Below are 16,946 nucleotides of genomic sequence, written 5' to 3'. Positions count from 1 at the left end.
GCTTTCCTATTATATTCTAGCTTAGATATAAATATGTAGAGTTGAAGCCACAAAATCCCAAAGGGGAAGAATGAGTACTTCAAGTTTCATCTTTGAATTTCATCAAGTCTACACTCTGATACGTTGAATTTTGGGCATTTTTTCCTTCCTATATGGATGAATAAAAGTCTAAGTTTTTGGGTCTTCCATCCTTTTCTTTGTGGATAAAATTAGTCCAAATTTGACAAATCACTTTTGCCCATAAATTCAATATTATGGTGCATATGTAAGACTTTCTTTTAGGTCTTATTTAGACAAGAATCTCAAGTGTTTGAGAGCAGCTAATATAGAGATAGAAGTGAGAAAGTGCAGATTTTCGCACAAGCCCTAGTAACTATTTTCAAATATCGGTTCCCATTTTGTTTCTTGTCCGATTAAGCTGATTTTTGGATAGCGTGTTCCTTTCAACTAAATCTTTGATTGGGAACTCTGACAGAGGGTGATTTGAAGACCTGTAACTCCAGATTTTAGCTTGTAAATAGTAGATGTGGTTTGGTGTTTTTGTTTCTCTTATTTCTGCAATTTTTGGTGCTATCTAGTAGTTGTATTGCTAATTGTTTTGGCACATTATTGATGACCATTTTGGAAGACACTTTTGTAACTCTTGTTGATTATAGTGGAATTTTAGTCTTGTAGTTTTTACTCTTCGTACTGAAGAATTTTTCCACATTAAATTTAGTGTCTCTTGTATTGATTTACTTTCTTGTTTGGTTGGTTAGTTTGTTGCCCAAACTGTTTTATTTTTTGCATTATTTTGCCTTCTCTTGATTCAAATAGAAATGGAAAAGTTTTGACTTGAGTTTCTTCTGCTATCGCCTTTGTCGTGCACATTTATTTTGTGCTTGTCTTTCCCAACGTAATAAGCCTTTACAAGACGTGTTCGATTCTAATTGAACACTATAAGACGTGTTCAATTCCCATTAGGTTCTTAGAGACTAGTCAATCCCAAGTCGTAGTTCATGCCTATATAAATATAAAGGGTAAAATAAGAGACATCTCGAGCATTTTGCAAATCCATGAGTTCATAAAGTGATTAAGACGTGACCTTCTAGTTCGAGAAATACGCCATTAACGACCCTTGAATCACGAAGAAATCTAGATCATCTTAGTTTGAAACTCGAATCACGAAAAAAGAGAAACTAGGAGAGAAGAATCATATCAAAGAAAATTATTTTATTAATAACATTCTTGTTTATACAAATTTTATTTACAATGAATTTCTTTTTATATATATTTAGAAATTGTTACAAACCAATACCTGTTGAGAGACTTAATAATATATTAAAAGAACATAAAAAATTTTAAAAGATGAAAAGTACTTAACCGTCTTGAGGGACTTAATAATAATTTGAGATTAAAATACCTATTTTATTTCAAGAAAAATAATTTATAATACATAAATATCTTATAATTTATTTTAGATCAAAACCTCCACATTATAATTCATATAAATTAAATTGGAACCATTAAAGTATTTATTAAAGCAAAGCTGTCAACAAGTACAAAAGGAGATATAGGGACAAATTCAATGAGATTCCATTCATGACAGCTCAATCACAACAATCATCAATGAACTTATCCAAGTCAACATGATTTATTTTCAATGCAAATAATTACACCAAACTACATAAAACATACATTTCTTTGGATGATAAATAATGTAGTATTTGATTAACCTTGAAAATAAAAGAAAGAAGTATTTGGAAATATTTTTAAATTTCGCATGAATCATTAGTTTCATTTTTAATTTATTGTGAGTTGTAAAATATTAGTTTTACTTGATTAGCTCTCAACTTATATATACTTTAGATCTTGTAATATGAGTGGAATATATCTTTGCATTCTCATCAAATTTAGTGTTTTTTTAATACTTTTTTCAATTTTTTTATTAAGAGTCTCATGCTCCTAAGGGTTTGAGATCATTTTTACATCATATGACAAATTGAAGACGTATTTAAGTTTAATTAATCAAATAAAAACATATTTTTAAAAGTGTTAATAATTTATACAAAAATTAATAAATTATGCCAATAAAATGATATACAAAAAATAAATTTTCAACCTATAATATCCTATAACAACACTGAAAAATGTGTTCAAATACTTCTAACAAAAGTCAAACTAAAATATAGTGCCTACTGTCTACTTGTACTCAAAAGTTTTAGGAAAATAACTTTGGAACTTAAAAAGTAGCATCTATGACATGAATTTCACTACAAAATAAAAACAAAATCATTACACATTTCTTCTCAGTTTCTTTTTTAATCATAATTTTGGAATAAGCTCATATATTTTTATTAATTTTATGAAATATTATACTACTATCTTCTATTAATTTAAGTATTTAGTAATCTAGTTCAAATTCTCGTAATTCTCTATCTAAATTATTTGGTCACACTCCTTAATATGATCACACTTTGAAATATATTTAAAAGAAAATATTTATCACAAATATACATGTATTTATATTTTGAAAAAAAATATTTTAATAATAATAACATAGTTGAATGCACTTTTACTCGTAATATTTGTATACATAAATGCGCAAAATTGCCAAAAGAAGTGCAAAAATATTTTCTTATCAATTAAATTAAAAAAAAATTAATAAGAAATATCTTATTTATTTAACTATCAAATTAATATATTTAAAAATAAATAACCGATAATATATAAAATCGAATCATCAGGAAGCAGCCTACCAAATAGAGGAAAACATCCACCCCACTTTTTCATCACTAATCAATATTATATAAGAATATTAGTTGTTTATTTAGAGCCTAATTGACAAACAGAATATTCTAATTTTAATTATGTACCAATAATTTATGTTTTGTTAAGTAAATAAAATTAAGAAAAAAAAAAACAGTACTAGTGGGATTCTATTTTCTTGTCCAAAATTGACCAGTGAAGGCCCTTTTTGTTGGAACCAAAAAAAAATAAAAAAAATTCATCTATTTAGGTTGTAGATTAGCCGTTGAGCTCTCATTTTCTCAAAAATTTGCTGGTGTTTTGGTGCTTGTTGTTGGGTTGTTAGTTCTAAGATTTTTTGTTTTTGTTTTTATTTTGACTTCACTTGAAGCAACCCCATTTGTTTGTATATCTTAAATATTTCTTCTTTTAAACTGTAATGGACTTAATTTTTTCATCTGGGTTGATCTTAAATTGCTTGAAGGAGAAGAATTGGAGTTGATCTTGAAATGGGTGTGGCTAAAAATCTGATCTTTATAAGAAAGAATTCAGGGGTTTGGCTTAGAGTTCTGTTTTATTTATGGATTTTCTTTGGAGGGTTTTGCCAAGTAAAGGGACTCAGACCTCTTAGAGAAAAGTATCGTTCGTGGGGCGATGAGGTTAGTAACTTGCAATTGTTTGTTATATTTGTTGTTGATTTTAGGATCACTTCAATTTGGTGTATGTTTTGTATTGCTGTATTCTGGTCTCAATTGTCACGGTTTGACCTGAAGTTTGAGTTTTTGAAGTTGTGTTTGGACTGCATTTTACTTTGAATTTTTTTTAACTTATGTGAGTGAAAGTGAAACATATATGTGAAGATAAATGTTCAAAATCTGATAAAAACGCTTGCAAAAGTATCTGATTGTGAAGATTCTACTTTTATTTTCAATCAAAATTGGAACTTTACTCAGTCAACTGCTTAAGTTATGAAGTCCAAAGCTTATTGTTCGCTAGCTGGAATTTTTAACCCTCTGAACATCGTATGAAGTCTTAAGTTATACGAGTGATTGATGCTTATATAAAAAGAGCAGTTACTATATGATTTGTTCTTCTTCTTTGTTAACGTTATAGATTTTTCCTGACTGATACATTTAGATCAGATTCCTTCTTCAACTATGTATGTAGCTATGAGAATTGGTGCTTATAGATCTGTATGGAGAAAGAAAAAGAAAGGGGATTTTAGCTTCCTGTGTGTTGCCTGAAATGAGAGCATCCTTGTGGTTTTTGATGCATTTGACTTTTGCTATCTGGAAATTTCAATTGAATTTGAGAAAAAGAAAGGTGATAGAAGTGGGTTTGTGATAAATGTGATTTTATCACATGTTTAGAGCCTAGCTAGCTCAAACTCAAAAGGGTTTCGGACTTGATTGATAGGAAAGAGAGAATAAGAGACTTTGGTGAGGTTTTGCCTACATATAGTACTTATTTGTTAGTGCTTTATATCAGAATGGTCACCATATACCTGGGATGAAACTGATATGAGGTGATTGAATTTCAAAGTTTCCATTTATTGAGGTGATTGATTAAAGTTAAGTATATTTACAGTTGATCGACTTTGATCCAAGTTCAGCAGGCATCATGGCACTTCTGCAGCAAAGATAGAGAAAGAAAATGATAGAAAAATTAAAAAAAGGAAAGACACGGTGCTGTTACATCTTGTCATCTTAATAGAAGGTCATTTCAGTGTATTTGAAGTGATAAATAATATCATCATGGTTATCTTTCTGTAGAATGATCATTTGGAGCTACTTTTACTCTTTTTTCCCTGGTAAGTCTGAGTTTGTATCAGAGTTTTGCCTTATAGGGTGGCATCCATTCCGAGAAATCCTTGATCTACAAATGAAAAGTTGGACTCTTATTAGGAATAGGAATGGGGACTCAAACATGGCTAACCACATAGCAGTAGGAGGTTTGACCTTCTTTAAGCTTCAATGACTCGTGAACGATAGCAAAAGATCTGCAGTGTAGTTATTTTTGTTTAGTTGAGAACTATCTTATAAGAGAACCAATGCTTGCATGTAATGGTTGTTGTTTTTCAAATAATATAACATTAGTCATTTCTTTAGTTCACATCACATCACATATAGGAGCGAGGTATGGACCTAAGGATATAGCATGTCTGGATGCACCCAAGGTGTTCCAAAACTTGGCTTGTGAGAGGAAGCCAATCTTGAGAACTTGGACCATTCGAGTCTTGCTAATATAAGCCTTATCCCTTAGGTATTAGTCTTAAGAAATTCACAAGTTAGGGATTTATTTTGAAGCCGTAGTACTTTTCCAGCCCAAAATACCATGAATTAGTGCCAAAGGCTCTGTTTGAAGCCTTGGTTGAAAGGTTATTCAGTATTTGTGTCTTTGGGAGGTAGGAAGAACCCAGTGAAATAGTTAATGTATGAGCAAAGTGGCCCACACCTCCATCATAAGAATAAAAGGTCTCGTTATAGCAAGAATCACTTGTTGGAGATTTTTCTAGCACTGTTGTGATTCGCTTTAAGAAAATGTTTACAATATAGTTTTCATCTTCTAAGCTTTCATAAATCCTATTCTGGGAGATGTTTGCCTTGAAATTTTATGTCCTCCAAGAAAGCCAAGTTTGTCCAACCTTTGTCAGAACCAAGATTGACATGATATCAATGATAAGATTTAATAAAATTGAAGGAGACAACAATATGCTAGTAAATGTTGAAACATTTGCTCTTAGTATATATTTTGCAAGGAAATAACTTGCCTCTAAAGTAACTTGTCTAATAATTGGTGAAGATCCATAAGGAATGATTTGTTATGGAGATTATACAGCGTCAATTCCCTATTCTTCTCCCCCAACCCTGTCCCTTCTAGATAGAAGAAAAGAAAAAGTTTTGACCCATCTCACCGAAGGATGGAATGACATGATTTATTTTTTCAAGGAGCTGTGAAGTTAGTTTAACTCCTTTACGTAAGATTGGACGTAAGAGTGTGCGCAGGAATACCATTGACATTTCAGTCTGGCTATATTTAGCTTCCTTTGTGAGATATAGGATCAATGTGAAAAATCCTATTTCAGTGTAATATTTTTGGAGCTCATTTGCAAATTAAGCATATTGAAGCCTGGAGGGTATTCTACTCGTGCATGGTTAACATGAGGGCTATGTAGCTCGAACTCTTCAAAAATGTCAAGGGGTGAGTGTCGGACTCTTCAAAATTAGTGTACTTTTGGAGAATCTGACACGGGTGCAACATCGAAAGTGAAGAGTCCGGGCAACTTAGCATGAGGGTCATGGCATTATTGCTTAACTGTCTTAGGCCTTACTGCTCCCAGGATATCTGTTCAACGATAAAGATAGTACAACACGGGATGTGTACAGGTGCATGCATGAGTTTGAAACCTGAACTGAAAGCAATCTACTTTAGATGGAGAAGGGTAGAGGGAGGACCGATCGTTCATCGAGTTTTGAAGCTGCAAGAATCGATCTTTTTTGGGTCAATATTAGTGCTAGTGGAGCAACATCCCGTGATCCCGTGTCTTCTCTTTCTTCTTCTATGGGTCCAACTAAACATTTCTTATTTTTTTGCGGTACCATCTTAGTATGCAACCCCCACCCCCACCCCCCAGAGTCTAGACTACAGATGCTATCTCACAGTCATCAAAATAAAAGAGAAAAGAAGAAGAAAAGAAAAAGTGACTCTTATTATAGTATGCCTGCTTGTTTTTCCTGCCTAATTGCTGATCACATTCTTCATGTTTATGGTAGCAGTGGCTTTCTGCAAGGAAGGATGAGAATGAATTTGGGCCATTTTCTGCTTGGAATATAACAGGGACCTTCAGAGGTCCGTAAGCTAACTTGCTTTCTGGTGCTTATGTTGCATTTGAGTTTTGGGACATATTCTTTATGTTCTTTTTACTTATAATGATAGTACCTAATCTGTTTTATTAAATACACTGGGCTAAGAAGATAACACTGATGCTATGGATTGAGCAGAAGACATCTCAAAGAAAATATCATACTTCCTTAAATAAATAAACTTTCCTTGCTACTACTGTCTTGAATCTAATACTATTTTCCTCTGCAATCTGAGCTGCAGGGTCTTGGAGGTTCCTAGATTCAAAGAATAACTCTTCCCTTTTTCCTGATTTCAAGAAATCCAATGGTAACTCTGTCCTGGAATTGATTAGTACTCCTACAAAAATAACTGGTGTACACTATGTTCAGGTAGTTCTGCCATCACAATTATCGCTCTTTATACAAATTTATGTTTACTCGGGACCTTTTTTTTCACGAAATCACTTGTCTCTCCGTATCAAAAGAAATGAAAAGAAAGATGTTGTCTCTCTGTAGTGTCTACAAGATGATGATTACTGGAATATAAGTTGCCACCAAAAAGGAAAAAAGTTACTTTACTGAAATTGGATGAAATACAACACCTTCATTTGTCTTTTTTTTTAAATCTTGGAAAAAGGATGTCTTGCACAACAAATTGCATTCCATGATTGATTGCATCGCTTGTTTTCTCATCTGACAAAGAATGGGGAGTCATAAACTGTTATTATTGCTGTAAGCCTGTAACTTTGAAGTCTCTATTCCATGTTGGTCTTGGTTTTGGAGATGACCAAAAATTCCCTTTAGAAGATTGTTTATATCATGATTATTCTAGAGCCTATGTCATTTACCCAAATTCGAAGCTTGTACTTTGGTTGGATATAATCTTCAGCCGGAACAAATTTTTATTTAACATCCCCACTAGAATTACGAGCAGAGTATCATCCATTTGTTGCTGTGATTGATAGTCTTTAATCATGGTGGTGTATGATGGTATTCCTGACATCTATGTGGTTACCGTAGCAATTGCCATTTTAAGCTCGAAAATCTGAACCTGATAGGCAAAAGTCACATTGCTTATGCCCTATTGCTAGGCTTTTGCGATGTATTATGCTCCTTGGATGAGCTTTTCAAAAGCTGTGTTATAATGCTTGTGAATTCAAAATTTTCTTTTGCCTGCTATAATTAGTAGTAATGTCGAGTGGAGCACTTTATCTTCCTCAGTTGGATATACTTTCTATGATGGCATCACTTATTTCAATTACATTATCTTCATATAATTTACTTTTGCTACAACAGGGAGTAATAATTTTCCATGATATTTTTGACAATGAACGTGGGGGTGCTCAAATCAGAGTAGAAGGTGTATATGTATGGCCATTCAGACAACTTCGGATGGTAGCTCACAGGTACTAATTTTGTCACTTGGCTGAAAGGAAATTCTTTGCGTATATACGTCTAACCACCTATCTTGCTTTATAGCAGAAAATTGATGTTGAAAGGTCCGTTTATAGTAGAACAAAAATAAAAGAGCTTTATAAATTAGAAGTACTCTCAACTAATATTTTATAATTCAAAGCTATTTCACTTTCTTATTGAGAGATTGCAGTCTGAAAATTGTCTTTATGAAGTTCATGACAGTAATATCACACATAAGATGTAGAGGCTTAGGACGTGGGTATTTTAGTGTTGAGTTTGGTTATATCAGGTTATGAATAGGCATAAAAGATATGTGAAGGATTATGACCTCAGGTTAGCTTTGTGAAGTGTTGTTGAGAAAGATAGTAGAAAGTGTATTTCTTAGGAAAATAGCTGTAAAGTTGTAAAGGAAAAGAAATAATTTCCTTCTAACTATTTGTTTTAAGACTATACCTTAATGTCATGGGTTTGGGCATAGTTAGTTGATTGGATTGATTAAATTGATCCAATGATTCTGTAGACTAAGGTTTGAATCTCAGAGAGGGAAAAATTGGGTGACTTCGTCTCTATTGCTCAAGTCTTGGTAAATAGAGTCATCCGGTACTAGTATTGGTAGGAGAATGCTTGAATATAATATAGCAGTGAGCCACGTGCGTGTTGGTCCACAGTCCGGACACCACTGTTATAAAAATACTTTCTTTTGGAAATGTTTCTAGTCACTTTTTCCATAATGGCCCTCCAACTTTTTCCATAAGTTCCCTACATACAAATGCTGATTTTTTTTTTAATTTTTGGTACTATTGTTTGCTTTTGTAGCAACCGAACTGTAACTCAGGTGTCAGGTATTGCATTGAGAAACAATGTAAGATAACAAAACAAACTATATAAAAAACATCTTTATTTTGCCTGGGTTAGTTCTTATTGTTGAGACTCTTTCAAACAGAAGGAGCTCAATTTGGCATCTGACTTATTAACTAAAATAACCAAATTGAGACAGAGACTTGTGGTTCATGAGTCCTTGGTCTTTTTTAACGTGACTCACAAACCTCCATTGTGTGATGTGAATTAAAAGGCAAGCGCTCTCTCTCTCTCTCTGTCTCTCTCTCTCTCTCTTAGTCCAAGCTGGCATCGAGTTGGGTAGTAGGAGATTAGTCATGCTTAGACTCTGATCTAAAAAATCCATCCAAAAGCTCTTGTCTACGACCTATGTAAATTTAAACTATTGTTTCAGTCACGCGCATTACAAGCCTGTAGATGGTATTAGTATTTGGAATGCTTCAACTAACATTTATGCTTCTTTTTCAGCAGCAAAGAGGGTGAATTTGGCCAGGAAGATGATTATCTGTTATCAAATCCTTATCATTTGGTATTAATCATGACCATGTTTTATTTGCCTTTGACGTGACAATTTATGACATCTGTACTTGTGGGTTTTGCTAGCACTGAGCATGATTATTTTAAATCTCTCCATTGCTGTTATGTATTTCTGTTTATATTTTGAATTTGATAACGTTCTGTCACTGTCACTGACAAATTTAACGTTTTCATCCATGAATGACATGATTTCTCTTGTATACAATATTGAGACAATGCATACATAATAAAGCAAATTTGTTGCTCATGTTTTTATACAAAGTATGAAAGAAACTACTAGTGGTGATTAATAGAGGGAACTCTTTGTTCCATATGAAAAAACAAGAAATATTGGAGGCAACTTGTTGTATCGTTCACACACCACACTCCCTCTACCAATTTGTTCCTTCATAAATTTTATTTCCCAACTTAAAAGGGTCTGACATCCTTCTTAAGAAAAAGAACCTTAAAAGGGACTGACATGGTCCGAAAAAAGTTGACAATTGAAAAGCTCATTGTCTGCAAATGGTCAACTTCTACTTCAATGCCCATGTCGTCACATTTAGCTTCTTTTTGATCAAAATGGACAGAAAATCAGGAAGCTCTTAATCTTTTTTATGTTTCATAATGGCAGCTAAGAGACTGAGCCATTTAGTTAAATAGACTTCAATTAAAAAAGGAGATGTTCTTTTTAGCTCAGGAATTATCTGTATTCTAGATAATAAGTTATGATAACAAATTTTGGTTTACATTCTATTCAAAGAATTCTAATCAAATATTGAATGTCAATTTTTATCAAATGATAATATCTTTCTTTATCTTACCTTTCCTGCACAGCTTGGAACTTTCTCATCTCAGGTCTTCCAAGAGTCGCCACGAGATAAGATTTGGAAACAGAAACACTGTAATAATGATTACTCAACCTTGATCCAATTTAGCTTTTTTAACCATTGCTTAAACTATGTACCTCTGTTACTGCAGCGCCTATTTATGAGATGGAGAAACATTGTAATGTTGAAATTGCAGCACAAATTTCTCGAGTGTCATCTTCCACTAATGGTACTTGATTTTTCTTCTTTACTTGTTCATCTCTTTGCCCGGTTTTCTCCCTTATTTATGTAAAACCATTTGAACTGAACTCTAGATTCTGTATTCACGCTGCTCCTTTCTATCATCTGATGATATCTGCTTGTTAACTTCCTCTAATTCTGTTTCTCTGGTTCATGTTTATATTGGATATTATTAGTTTTTAACGTAGATTTAACTTCCATATTGATGTTAGTTGAGAACTTCTTATCATATCCTTTTAGAAGCTCTAACTTTGCCTTTGTTGCATTTCCTTGGAGCATCGTGTATGCCCTGATAATGCAAAACAATAGATATTGATGCATTGTGCTTTTCTACCCATGATCTTTAATTAGCATACATCTGTACATGAGCCAAAATGCAGTTTGTTCAAACCCGTGGAAGATTTTACGAGTAGCATGTATCATTAGAAATTCAAACTTATGCTTTAGTTTGAGGAAATACTCGGGGAACATATTTTAAGTTACTTGTCTTTTTCCAGATGGAGATCAAGACCATTATCATCTAGAAGGATTGATGGAGAGCCCTTCAGTGGATGATGATGGAGACTGTTTCTCCCCCATGCTATTGAATGCCACTTCTATCAATATAGAGGTTTACTACAACAAAGCAGTTAACTACACGTTGATGGTCACCTTTGTATCCTCCAAGAGTTGTTATTCATTGATGTTATTTTCTTCTATGAACTGCATTTGTGTGGATTCCTTAACTTCTTGAAACCTAGGTTTCTTTTCTTCAAGTGCTCCTTCTCATTCGGCAAATGGAACATAGCAATACCCAATCAGTAAGAATATGACATTCTGTTACAATAAATGACATAAGTCTTCCCATGTTACTATCTTGCTGTTGCAATGTGTCAAATCAAATGAATGGTGTCTGATAATTTTTTTACAGGGAGCTGCCAAAGTTTCAATTTTGATGATCGGGCAACAGGGAATAATTGATGCTTATCTTTGTCTTCTACATCTGACTGCAGGCATACTTGTTGGTAAGTTTGATGGTAGCTATTATCTAAGTCATTATAGCCAGCACATTTAGCTGGTTTTTTTATCTAAAAGTTGTATAGTGGTAACAATGAGGTAGCCCCTCTAGGGATTAACATGGTATTGGTTAGTAACTTTTTATCAAGGCATTTCTATGTCATGCTTTGCCTCCCCGTAACCAACTCTTAGAAGTTTGTGTATTTTCCCTTAACAGACTCTATAAAATATTCTATTTTTATTGTTTCTAGCAGCTCTGCGCTCTGTAAATAAAATCTCCTCCCCCGTCATTCTTTACAGAATCGCTGTTCAATGCTTTTGCAACCGCTGCATTTTTCAAGTTCGTTGTCTTCTCAATATTTGAGATGAGATATCTTCTCGCTATATGGAAGGCAAATAGACCTATGACTAGTGGAGAGGGTTGGCAAGCAATGAGACGCGAACTGTCAGTTCTGTACAGCCGCTTCTGTAAGTATCCCTTGCTGAAATGTGAACATGTGCATAGAATTAAACTGACTCATCAGCTATATGTGTCTGTACCTTGAACGTGTCTGGCTGCAGGGTATTCCTCTAGTGAAAGGGCATATTAGATGCAACAACATACCTAGTGTTATCCGATAGACACATGGTTCAAGTAAAGGGAAAGGGGAAATTAGATGTTGAAGAGTAGATAACATATTTGAGTTTTTCCATTAAAAGTTTTCTTTGACATAATTGCACTTGCTTTGATATAAGTTAATGTAATAACACATCCTGAATCTATTCCATTTCTATACCTAGCATACGAGGATGTAACATCTAATTTTCAATAACTCATTCAGGGCTCAACTGGGCTTCAGAAAATTTGTAATTTCTGATCTGAGATGACGGTTTTAAGATAAAAATCAGTATTTAGATTGCAACATTTAGCAACAAATTAATATTTTCGTGTTCAACGTACTACATAGTGCTTGGTTTGGTTCAGATGGGTGCCAAGGGCGCAAGGATAAAAGAGATTTTATGACGTTCTCTTTATGTCATTCTAACATCATTAGGCATAGTGAGCCAAAGAACTATGAAGTAATACAAGAGAATGTAGTCACTCAGATTTTGTAAGGAAACACAAAAGCTTTGATTAGTTTTTCTCTCCCTCTTTCTCATGCGAACTTGATCTATGTCAGACATTAGTATATCATTGTCACGGACAACCTGCTCATATCTCTTTGTTTTCTTACATTGTTTTGCAGATGGGATCCTTTTAGGTGGAATTTTAATCATGTATGAATTCCATAGGTTTCTGCGGCCACTCCTTTTCCTTTTACACTCTTTTTGGATACCTCAAATTGTAACTAACGTTATTCGTGACTCGAGAAAACCGTTGCATCCTCATTACATCTTGGGAATGACTGTTACTCGGCTAGCAATTCCACTATATGTCTTTGGTTGTCCTCATAATTTTATGCGCATAGAGCCCGACAGAAGTTGGTGCATTTGTTTGGGAATTTTCATGGCAGTGCAGGCATTAATTCTTCTTTTGCAGCACTATCTTGGATCTCGGTGGTTCATTCCACGACAGGTATTATTCTTCTCTTTTGTTTTTCGATGATATAGATTATGCTATTAGAAGTGAGAAATCAACTGCAAATATTAAGTTTTCCCTGACCTGTCTTTTCGGATTTTAGTATACAAGGTATATGGTTTAGACAAAAAAATACTCTTTACAAAAGAAACATTTAATCATCTATGAGTTTTGTCGTGACTAGTGACCTATCTTATGTAAGTTTTGCTGATGTGTTGCAGATATTACCTGAAAAATATAGTTATTACAGAAGATTTGATCAGAATGGAGATCATGCTACTGACTGTGTCATTTGCATGACTGCTATTGATCTCACTCAACGTTCAAATAATTGCATGGTAATGCTACATGTATTGGACTTTTCTCACTATAATGTGGAATTCCTAACAAATATGATTTGATTTTACTAATGGAAAGAAAACTCCATATGGGTATAATGTGCCAACTAATGTTCAGGTGACGCCCTGTGATCATTTCTTTCATTCGGGGTGTTTGCAAAGATGGATGGACATAAAGATGGAGTGCCCAACATGCCGACGTTCTCTTCCTCCAGCCTGAACAGATGTTTTTTTTTTTGAATTCCTGTTAATACACAGCAACTGACATCACCAACCTGTCAAATGAGGTAAATATCTGTTCATGAATTTACTTTAAGCACTATATAGGGTTTAAATCCCAGTAGAGACAAAAGATACTAGGTGTTTCTTCCATCTACCAAGCCTTGGTGGACAGAGTTACCCGGTACCCGTGTTGGTAAGAGCAGATACCTAGTGGAATAGTCGATGTATGTAACCTAGTCCGAAAACCACCATCATAAGAAAGATAAAAAAGGACACAGCGCCGTACATAAGTTATGCAAAGAAGTTCAGTGTGTCCATGAGTTGTTGAAAAGTTAAACAAGTTGTCTGACTAATAGCCTGTTTAGTCAAAACTTCCAAAATTTGCTTATTTTTAAAAGTATATTTTCTCAGAAAAAGTACTTTTGGGTAGAGTAGCAATTTGTATTTAGCTAGTCACTTTGAAAATCACTTTTACAATATTAGAGCAACAATTTATGCTTGACAAAGGTCCCAAAAGTGCTTTCAGAGAACATCAACTTTTTTTTTGAGCTTCTTGAAAACAACTTATGCTATTCAGAGCTTCTTTTCCCTTTGGCCAAACGCCGTAATTCTCTAAAATGATCATTTTTGGCTTTCTTGAAGCTTGGCTAAATAGGCTATAAATGCATATCAGTGTGATTATTCCCTCTATAGATATAAAGGTTCCTTCTTCCCTTGGATCCAGAACGAAAAACGTGTGACTGAGCTTTTGTATTTTTCCTCAGGTTGGTGTCGGAGTGGATCAGAGCATTCTTGAGAAGTCTTAATGTAAGTTTTATGAAAATTTTAACGCAGAAACACCAGATTGCCGCGTGCAATTCTTGTGATGTACATTATGGTCATTCTAGTTTTTATTCAAGATGATAACATTCTAGTTTTCTCTTGTATTTTCATTACATTTTCTTTGAGATAGAAAGCAAGTTGTAAATTTCTAGTTGGGCATTGTAGCACCTTTACATAGTTGAATTACAGGTAGATAGCAGTGATAATTTTTCACAGAACAGTTGTGTGTACAGTTTTCTGATTTTGTTGTACTATACTATGGTTCCTCCTACAGAATTTGCTTTAATTTGCCCAATAAATGATGAAATTGTAAACTAAATTCAAGTTTTGGTCAAAAATGACCTGGAATTTAGAATTACTATGTGTAGTACTTTGGAATATTTAAGGCTTTTCATTTGCTTATTTACTAATGAGATCTCATTTGGAATATTTGAGGGAAGGGACTTGTGTAACCAAAACTCTGCTCCGTTGGTTGGAGAACAAGTTATCTCAGAATTGTTATTCACCCTCGATGGGACAAAATAACATTATAATATAATCCTAGGGTAACTAAATCTCGGAGCAAGTTATCCTGCGATTCTATCCCAACCAAACATGAATAAACTTCATGTTACAAATCCACATTTGCAATACACAATTGCATCTAGTTGATATGCAAGTAGTAACAGATAAAATTGAAACCAAAATGAAAAAAATATGAAATTTCAAGGAGAATCATTGTTTGGAACAGCATCATAGTTAAATTACCAACATGTATATATATAAAAAAAAAACTTCATCACACACCATATTTACAGAATTACTATTGACTTTATTCCTTTTTCACATTGGCTACTAAATTTGAAAAAAAAAGAAAAAGAAATCAAGGAAAACTCAAGCTAGTACTAATTTGTCATATTTTCAGTAGAACCAACACATGATCAAGTGCCACAATGAAATGCTAAACAGTCAATGGGATGCTCATTCACAGCATCACATTCCTTCTTGCTTCTCTGAAGAGGCTTTTCTGGCAAACAGTTTTGACGATCATCGTAAACTATACCCTTTGATGTCAAGTTGCTGCAAATCCCTTGTTCCTCACAAAAATAGTTATAAGAGAATGTGAAGTTTGAGAGCTTAGGTAATACACATATTCCCTCTGGTACAGTTCCAGTAAACATGTTATGTGCTAAATTTAGTAGCTCTAAGTGAGCTAAACCAGAAATAGTATAAGGTATTGTCCCTGCTAACTTGTTGTTGCTCACATCAAGAACTTTTAACTTGTATAAAAATCCCACTTCAGGAGGCAAACAACCTGATAAGCTTGTATTAATTAGGAGCAACTCTTCTAAGGTGTTTGCAAAGTTGGCTATGCTAGGTGGTAAGCATCCTCCAAAGTAGTTATTAGCAAAAACCACAACAGAAGCAGAGCTTGATCCTAAATTTGAAGGGATCACATTAGATAAACGATTATTGTTAACGAAAATAGCATCGAGATCTTTGCTAAAGAGTGGAGGAGGCAATGGCCCTTCAAACTCGTTGTAGCGAAGATCAAGATATTTCAAGGAAGGCAGAGAGAGGACAACGTTAGGAAAAGGTCCTACGAATCTGTTGTTACTGAGATCAAGCTCATGCAAAAGAGTGAGGTTGGATAAAGAGAGTGGGAGGATTCCACAGAAGCGGTTGCTGTTTAGGTGCAGCAACGCTAAGTCAATGAGAAGGCCGAGTTCCTCAGGTAGGAAACCGGCTATATCAGCATGGTTCAGATCAATGCCAGCAACAACTTGGACTTTGGTGTTATTAGGGAATGGCGCGCAATATATGCCAGTGTAGTTGCAGACTGAAGGGCCAACCCAAGTAGAAGTAAAGTTGTTAGGATCAGAGTAGATAACACGTTTCCAAGCTTGGAGAGCAATGTAGGCTTTTTGCAGCCTAGGGTTTTTTATGCCCTTACCGGAGGAGGAATGGCTGTGTTTGGCTGCTGAGTTGTTGAACACATTGGAGGTAAGACTTAGAAGCAAGATAACAAAGGCAGTAGTGGTAATGGGAAAGGAAAATGAAGCCATTTTTGTTGATGACTAGTAATGCAAGCATTACTCAACCAACAGCCTCTACTTGGTTTTTATAAGGTGAGACATCCTTTCATTTTCAAATACTTTTTAAGGTCCTTTGGCTAATGATATAACTACTACATCCACAGCGCATTTTACACAACAACTGAAATAACAGCAACCTAACTACTCTAAGAAATAGCAGCCAACATAATGATGTCTTTTTTACATGTTCTCACATCTTGGATTCTAGATCCATCAACAAGATGGGCAAATTCAACGTTAACAATGATCATGATATTTGCAGATAAAGTTAGAGTTAAGGGGATGTGAATGACATAGACTTCCCTCCTTACAGGTAGCTTTCTCAGTTGTTTGAAGTGGGATTGTATAAGGACACAGTATAGGTAAGAACAGGATCTTAACTTGAAGTTAAAGCAAATGACTTTGTTTCAACAAAGTTTTAAGGTGATAAGAGCCCTCGGCTAGGAGAGTTCTCATTAACTGGTACAACTACAACTATATTCTCTAGTTGAACGGTGGATTAAATCTTATCCTAGGACAGCCAAGAA

The 16,946-nt window shown here is 34.3% G+C and overlaps 2 protein-coding genes across 5 annotated transcripts; one reads left to right on the top strand and one right to left on the bottom strand.

Moving 5' to 3' along the window:
- The first annotated feature begins 2,736 nt into the window (after positions 1–2,736).
- On the top strand, positions 2,737–14,663 carry LOC101247339 (transmembrane E3 ubiquitin-protein ligase FLY2). Of its 4 annotated transcripts, none has more exons than XM_004243316.5 (15): positions 2,737–3,386; positions 6,504–6,576; positions 6,832–6,959; positions 7,866–7,975; positions 9,291–9,351; positions 10,176–10,242; positions 10,320–10,397; positions 10,906–11,063; positions 11,149–11,208; positions 11,319–11,412; positions 11,705–11,872; positions 12,631–12,959; positions 13,184–13,300; positions 13,419–13,587; positions 14,287–14,663. In XM_004243316.5, exons 1-14 carry the CDS (start codon positions 3,237–3,239, stop codon positions 13,518–13,520), a joined length of 1,695 nt encoding a protein of 564 aa, XP_004243364.1. In that variant the 5' UTR covers positions 2,737–3,236; the 3' UTR covers positions 13,521–13,587; positions 14,287–14,663. The 4 variants fall into 4 exon arrangements, with proteins under 4 accessions (XP_004243364.1, XP_025887868.1, XP_069143181.1 ...); XM_026032083.2 differs by having other exon boundaries at positions 2,820–3,386; positions 6,501–6,576; XM_069287080.1 differs by having other exon boundaries at positions 2,904–3,386; positions 9,294–9,351.
- A 418-nt stretch (positions 14,664–15,081) lies between these two features.
- Positions 15,082–16,586, bottom strand: LOC101247631 (leucine-rich repeat extensin-like protein 4). The gene has a single exon (XM_004243317.5). The coding sequence runs from the start codon at positions 16,387–16,389 to the stop codon at positions 15,265–15,267; it is 1,125 nt and encodes a 374-aa protein (XP_004243365.1). The 5' UTR covers positions 16,390–16,586; the 3' UTR covers positions 15,082–15,264.
- Between the last annotated feature and the right edge of the window lie 360 nt (positions 16,587–16,946).

This window comes from Solanum lycopersicum, chromosome 7 (genome assembly GCF_036512215.1).
Source record: "Solanum lycopersicum chromosome 7, SLM_r2.1".
Classification (NCBI taxonomy): domain Eukaryota; kingdom Viridiplantae; phylum Streptophyta; class Magnoliopsida; order Solanales; family Solanaceae; genus Solanum; species Solanum lycopersicum.
The sequence above is the reverse complement of the archived record's forward strand: the minus strand, read 5'-3'. Positions and strand labels throughout refer to the sequence as shown.